Below are 7,111 nucleotides of genomic sequence, written 5' to 3' on the forward strand. Positions count from 1 at the left end.
TTCCCCGGAAAAAATAAATTAATTTTCCGCTAATATTATTATTCGAACAAATTATATACTATTCAAACAGACATTATTTTCATATTTGAATCTATTTTATTCCGTTCGAATGGTTTTTTCTAGACGATTTTGTTTGTTAAAAAACATCTTGTTCAAATGGATATTTATTCGTTCGAACGAGTTTTATAGCTTAGGTATTTTTTAATATGAATTTATCTCCAAAAATGACTTTTAAGGACGAATTAACCCTAACAAATTTTGTTCTTAAAAGTCAAATCTCTTGTAGTGATTGTAATTAAACATTAAAAAACACAAGGCCATCCCCCCTTGGATCTTCCAACTCACAAAGGCCATCTCCTCCTTAATTCAAAATGCTAATTCTGTGAGTATTTACTACAATAAACTTAAAGGTTATTGGGATGAACTCGATGTATACGAGCTAATGCTTCTTTGCACCTGTGGATCTGTCAAAACTCTCGTGGAGTACCATCATCGTCACAAGGTCATGCAATTTTGGCTGTAGGATTCTTATGATACCATCTGTGCTCAAATTCTCCTATCTGACACACTTCCATCTTTAAACCGTGTTTCCTTTCTTATTCAACAAGAAGAAAGACGTCGGCAACTTCACTATGTACCAACACCAGCTGCAATGGTCACACGGGGACCAGATCCAAGGCCCCTATCATCCTCACGCAAGGATCGTTTATACTGTTCTCATTGCAGTATTTCTGGGCATTCCCTTGAGTGATGTTTCAAGGCTAATTCGAACCTTCCAATCTGCTCTCACTGGCGTATCCCAGGCCACACCAAAGATAAATGTTATCGATTAAATGGTTATCCTCCAGGCCACAAAAATGGGGTCAAATCCAAATCTGTTGCTAACGTTGTTTCTCTTGAGCAGGAGCAAACCCACAATGGCTCACCTATTACTCAGGAGCAGTACAGTAAGCTTCTTGCCTTACTCCAACCATCTTCCACCATCGACAACATGCCTGCAACACAAACCAAGTTCAATTCCTCCATTCAAATTCTCCTACAATGTCCGGTAAAAGTCTCTGCCTCTTAACACATAAAAACACAAACACTTCATCTGCCCAGTGGATTCTCGACACTGGGGCCATAGACCATATAGTCTATAGCCCCAATTTCTTTACGCACAATATCACTCATGTTAGTCACTTAGTTAAGCTTCCCAATGGTACAACCATGATCACCACTCATCTCGGTGACATACAGTTTTCTCCTCAATTAATTTTTAAACTTGTGTTATGTGTTCCAACTTTTTCCTTTAATCTTGTTTCCGCCAAATCTTTAGCTACACATTCCAATTGTTGCTTACTTTTCTTTTCCAATTTGTGCTACATACAGGACCTTTCAACTTTGATGACGACGGGGAAGGGTAAGGTGCGCGATGGCCTATACCGCTTCCAACCCAAACCACCTTCTTACACTGCTCTTCACACTTTTTTCTCTACTTTATTTCATTCCAAAATGGTCAATATTGTTGTTACTACAAAACATGATGAATTTACTTTGTGGCATTTTCGGCTTGGACATAGCTCCATGACACCACAAATTCTGAATGATATTGGTAAAAATGATGTTCAACTTTTGACTAAAGCTAGTCCATGCACTATCTATCCACTTGCCAAACAGCGTAGATTACCCTTTCCACAATCAGAAAATAATGTCATCAATCCTTTTGATCTTATATCTGTCGATATATGGGGCCCTAATTCTATACAAGCCTACGATGGCTCCAACTACTTTCTAATTATAGTTGATCAATTTACTAGATGTACTAGACTCTATCTTTTAAAATCCATGTCGGAAGCACGCTTATGCCTCCAAAATTTTTGTTCTATCATTGACAACCAATTTGGCACCAAAATTAAAATTATTCAGAGTGATAATGGCCCTTAGTTCTCCATTCCAGATTTTTATCAACCAAGAGGCATAATTCATCGGCTTACTTGTGTAGCCACACCTTTTTTTTTTTTTAATTATTATTATTAAAGAGTGAGTAGTCACTTGTGTAGCCACACCCTAACAAAATGCTTTAGTCGAAAGAAAACACCAACACATTTTGAATGTCGCAAGATCCCTAAAATTTCAGTCTGGTCTCCCTACAAAGTACTGGAATGATTTTGTCTTAATAGCAACTTACTTGATTAATCGAACACCAACTCTCATTCTCAACTACAAATCATCTTTTGAAGTTTTATACAACAAAAAATCTCATATTTTCACCTACGTGTTTTCGGGTCCCTATGTTTTGCTTCAGCTCTTTCCCATGCTTGGTCTAAATTTGATCCTCGTGCCCGCCGATGTTTATTCTTGGGCTACCCCCATGGCATAAAAGGGTACAAACTCCTTGATTTGAACACACATCAGACCTTCATTTCTTGTATTTTATGAGGATACTTTTCCCCTCAAAACCATTCCTGCCACATCCAACCCCATTCAAAACCAACCAACACATCTCATCCAATCTATTATTATCGACGCCCAGCCACTTCCCACAAGCATAGAATCAACCCATCCCACCCAACCTATTACTACCCATACCCAGCCTTTCCATCATGATCCTCAACCCGTCCCTCTTAATACCCAACCCATTCATCCAGAAACCCAACCCCTCACTACTCATACCCCTGATTCCTCCCCTCATAACCTAAGCCCATCTAACCATGCTCCACGTTGCTCCACCCGAATAAGACATGCCCTAGCCTACCTTCAAGATTTCTATTGTTCTCTTATCGCTGCATCAAACCTGACTCAGTCATCATCCCAGTTGAAAGGCTTCTCCTCACGGCACTCATAGGTTGATTTCATTTCTTATGACTTACTTGCACCACAACTCAAAGTCTTTACTGCTTCCATTTCCTCCCAAACCGAACCAACCTCTTATACCCAAGCCATCAAAGACCCTATTTGGTGCGAGGCAATGAAGTAAGAACTTACTGCCCTTGAGCTCAATGAGACATGGTCCATTGTGGAATTACCTCATGTAGAGAAAGCAATCGACTGCAAATGGGTATACAAATACAAGTTTTGGGTAGATGGAACAATCGAAAGGGCCAAAGCTTGATTGGTTATGAAGGGCTTCACACAGCGTGAGGGTATCGACTTCCATGATACCTTTTCACCCATAGCAAAGCTTGTTTCAATTTGGTGTCTTCTCGCAATAGCAGCTATCAAAGGATGGGCACTCCAACAACTCAATGTAAACAACGCTTTCCTCTATGGCGACCTCGACGAAGAAATTTACATGTGACCCCTACCTGGTCATCTTGCTGCCAAGACCAACAAAGTCTGCCGTTTGAAGAAACGCCTTTATGGGTTACGCCAAGCTTCACGACAATGGAATGCGAAGCTTACTGCCTCTCTAGTTGAATTTCGCTTTGTGCAATCTGAAGCTGATTACAACTTATTTACCAAGATAACATCTACTTCATTCACGGCATTGTTGGTTTATGTCAATGACATCATTTTATTGAGCTCAGATGCTTCATCAAATGCTACTGTGAAACAGTTTTTGGAGTCAACATTCAGAATCAAAGACCTTGGGAGTCTTAAATACTTCATTGGGATGGAAGTTGGGCGTTCGAAGAAGGGAATTCAATTGTTTCAATGCAAATATGTGCTTGATATACTGGCAGAAACATGCATGCTTACCTCCAGATCGTCTTTGTTGCCTATGGAGCCGAATCTTAAACTCAGAAGAGATGAGGGTGAAGTGTTCAATGATCCAACACTGTATCGTAAGCTTGTCGGCAAGCTCCTATATCTCACGAATACCAGACCAAATCTCAGCCACAACGTGCACTTGTTAAGTCAGTTCATGGAGACACCAAGGATTCCCCACTATAATGCAATCCTCAACGTTTTGTGATACGTAAAGTGGACACTAGGTCAGCGACTATTCTTCCCTGTTGAATCGAAGTTGAATCTCACGGCTTATTCAGACGCAAGTTGGGCGGATTGTCTAGACACAAGGCGATCAACTACTGGGTTCTATGTCTTCTTAGGAAATTCCCTAGTGTCATGGAAATAAATAAATAAAAAAACCTCCATCTCCAGATCGTTTGCAGAATCCGAATATAGGTCAATGGCATCTGTCGTGTGCGAATTAACTTGGTTGCGTTACCTTCTTGCCAATTTGCATGTTAATATTTCCAGACATGTCACATTGTATTGTGACAATTTGGCAGCTATTCATATAGCTGCGAATCCCATTTTTCATGGACAGACAAAACATATCAAGTTAGATTGTTATCTAGTCTCAGACAAAGTGACTAAGGGGTAGGTTCAAACAGCTCATGCGCCCTCACATCTTCAAGTTGCAGACCTACTTACTAAACCTTTGCAATCCTCTGCGTTCACTTGACTTCTGTCCAAGATGGGAGTAATCAATGTTTACTCTCCATCTTGCGGGGGGATATTAGAATTATCTCATGCAGCCTCTCAAGTTCCCCCTCCGGTTCCCACTGACAAGTCGGTTACAGGGGAACCCAGTTACAGGAGAACCACCACCAAATTGATGGAATCTATTTCTGCTATTCATTCTCCAAAAAAGCATTTCTATATGTTGTTTAGTCTTTACAATTATATGCTCCAAATCTTTTGGGATTACACGGCATTTGGTACTTGCAGAAAATACTTGGGAGTAGATTATTGTCTTAATAGTAAAGAATTTATTTCATTTTCGAGGCATAGGCACTTAGAGAGGAAAAGGAATTAATTAGAGCTATATTTATAGCTGGGAATAATGCTTGTGAATTACATACTCCAATGAGTGTAGCATTGTAATGCTTGTGAATTACTTTATTCTACAGTACTACTATATGATGGCCAAACAAAAACAAACGAGAAGATGATCTGCAAATCTATTTATGTTCGGTTTAGCTGATTGAGATTCAAACCATACAAAACATATATATATATATATATTTGTATAAACTAAACCAAATTATTAATATATAGCCATATATATATATATATATGTATGAATATTATCACATGGCTGGATAGGCCTCAATGATGGACGTTATAGATGGGATTTTGATAATTTTGTAGCGAGGAAAGCCAGCATCCATCAACAATTGCTTCCATTCAAGCTCAGTCCTCTCCTTTCCGCCAGTGGTGTGTGCCATCATAACCAAGTCGAATACCATTCGTGTATCTTGATACAAGTCAGCATTTTCTTTCTCAAGAACAATATCTACAATTATAACCTTTCCACTCTTTGGTGGTATTGCTTTCTTGCAATTCTTCAGAATTTTGATGCAATGTTCGTCGCTCCAATCGTGTAGCACGCACTGCACCAACAATATTACATATAATTAATAAATTATTTTTATGTAGAAGTTATACATACTACTTACAAGTCGGTGTGTAAACACATTGTTTTTTGCTAGACTTATTACAATTGTAAAAAAAGTTAAAACATCAATATTATTTTTAAAAAAATTCTACACGGACATCTTATAATGTACCATATGCATACACACCTCTATCTAATTAACATGAGATTTGTTATTTTTTTCATTCTATCTTAATTTTTAAATATGTGTGTGTTTAAATAGAAGAGTGAAATTGAGAAATCACATATTAGTTAGATGGAGGTGTGTGGTGTAAGGCTTCCTAGTAGTATTTCTCTTCTTTTTATGTTTGCTGATATAATAGGGTTTCATTTTAGTGCAGTGTATGTGTTTTGTGTGTCAATAAATAAGCCTACGAATATATTTTTTTTTTTTTTTTTGTGTATAGTAAGAAGAAATTTTTTAATTCCAAGCTTGTTTATTGACACACCAAACACACCAGTAATGTATTGTGGAAGCCTTCCAATTCGACAAACATTAAAAAGTAATGATGTTTCGATGTTTGTTTCGATTGTAATGGGGCATAGCAAGTATATATGGTCATGAAAGTATATATGGTCATGATATACCCAGCTTATATATAAGTTAAGAACTTTTCCTTTAGAATCCAAAGAGGAGGGAACAGACAAAAAGACCTCTAAATACGTACCTTAATGAAAATTGCATCAGCACTAGGAATGGCCTCAAACATGTTCCCTCCAACATGGGAGACCCCTTGGCGGAGTGGTGCAGCGGCAACAACATGTGGGAGATCAAAGTTAATAGCTTTGATATGTTGATGTGATTTAATGATATTAGCTATCATTTCTCCCGTCCCACCTCCTACGTCCACTAATGATCCAATGGAATTAAACCCATCTTTGTACTCCGTAAGGACTACCCCCATCATGATTTGGTCGTACATGCCATGGCATCGTTGAAGATCTTGTTGAATTCAGGATTTTTTGCTGCAAAGTCCCACATCTCACAACCATGTGCTTTCTGAAACGCAATGCCACCTTCTTTGACACATTGGCTCAAGCAATGCCATGGCGCCAATTGCCATGGGATGTTCTGCATTATCACCATTGGCACTAGGCTCAGCTCAGCATCATGCAAAAGCCATCTCGACGTCTCGGTCGATCCGTAGAGTGTGTCGCTGCCGTCTGGCAAATGATGTTCAGTGAAGATCTTTTTGTGGACAAGCGACCTCATGATTCGTGCGAGGTAAGGGATATCAGGAGAAGTAGGAGAATCAATCTCAGAGGCAATTTGGTTCAAGGTAACTGGAACGCCATGAGAATGTATAATGTCAGCAATGCGAAGCTCCACAGCACATTTCAATGCCATGGAGTCGGCAAAGGCGAATAAGAGTTGCCAAATTGCAGCCTGGCCTCTCTCCAATATTGGCATAATCTCTTCGTTTCGTTCCATTCTCTTCTCTGATCTCACACACAAATGAATTAGATGTTAATTAGTATGTGTGAAGTGAAAGCATGAAAGGTTTCTATTTAAAAACAAATACATTACTGGTTGTTAATGGAATGTCATGATAATTCTACAAAAACATTATATAATTGGAGATTTGAATGGTTCGCCTAATTAGAGTACTTTAAAAATGGACATATTCTCTTTAGATAATAAAATAATTTGTGTATATAATTAATTAAGATCGATAACGTTGTACGTTGCAATAATATATATATATTTTTTTTCTTTCAATTAATTTGTTTCGAAGTTAATTG

At 38.4% G+C, this 7,111-nt stretch overlaps 1 protein-coding gene across 1 annotated transcript; it reads right to left on the reverse strand.

The window, feature by feature from the left end:
* Nucleotides 1-5,021: 5,021 nt before the first annotated feature.
* Nucleotides 5,022-6,829, reverse strand: LOC121253387 (desmethylxanthohumol 6'-O-methyltransferase-like). Its single transcript, XM_041153406.1, is given in 3 exon segments — nt 5,022-5,324; nt 6,037-6,278; nt 6,281-6,829. Coding segments are annotated over 3 exon segments (1,065 nt in total). The 5' UTR covers nt 6,801-6,829.
* Between the last annotated feature and the right edge of the window lie 282 nt (nt 6,830-7,111).

Source organism: Juglans microcarpa x Juglans regia, chromosome 2S (genome assembly GCF_004785595.1).
Source record: "Juglans microcarpa x Juglans regia isolate MS1-56 chromosome 2S, Jm3101_v1.0, whole genome shotgun sequence".
NCBI lineage: Eukaryota > Viridiplantae > Streptophyta > Magnoliopsida > Fagales > Juglandaceae > Juglans > Juglans microcarpa x Juglans regia.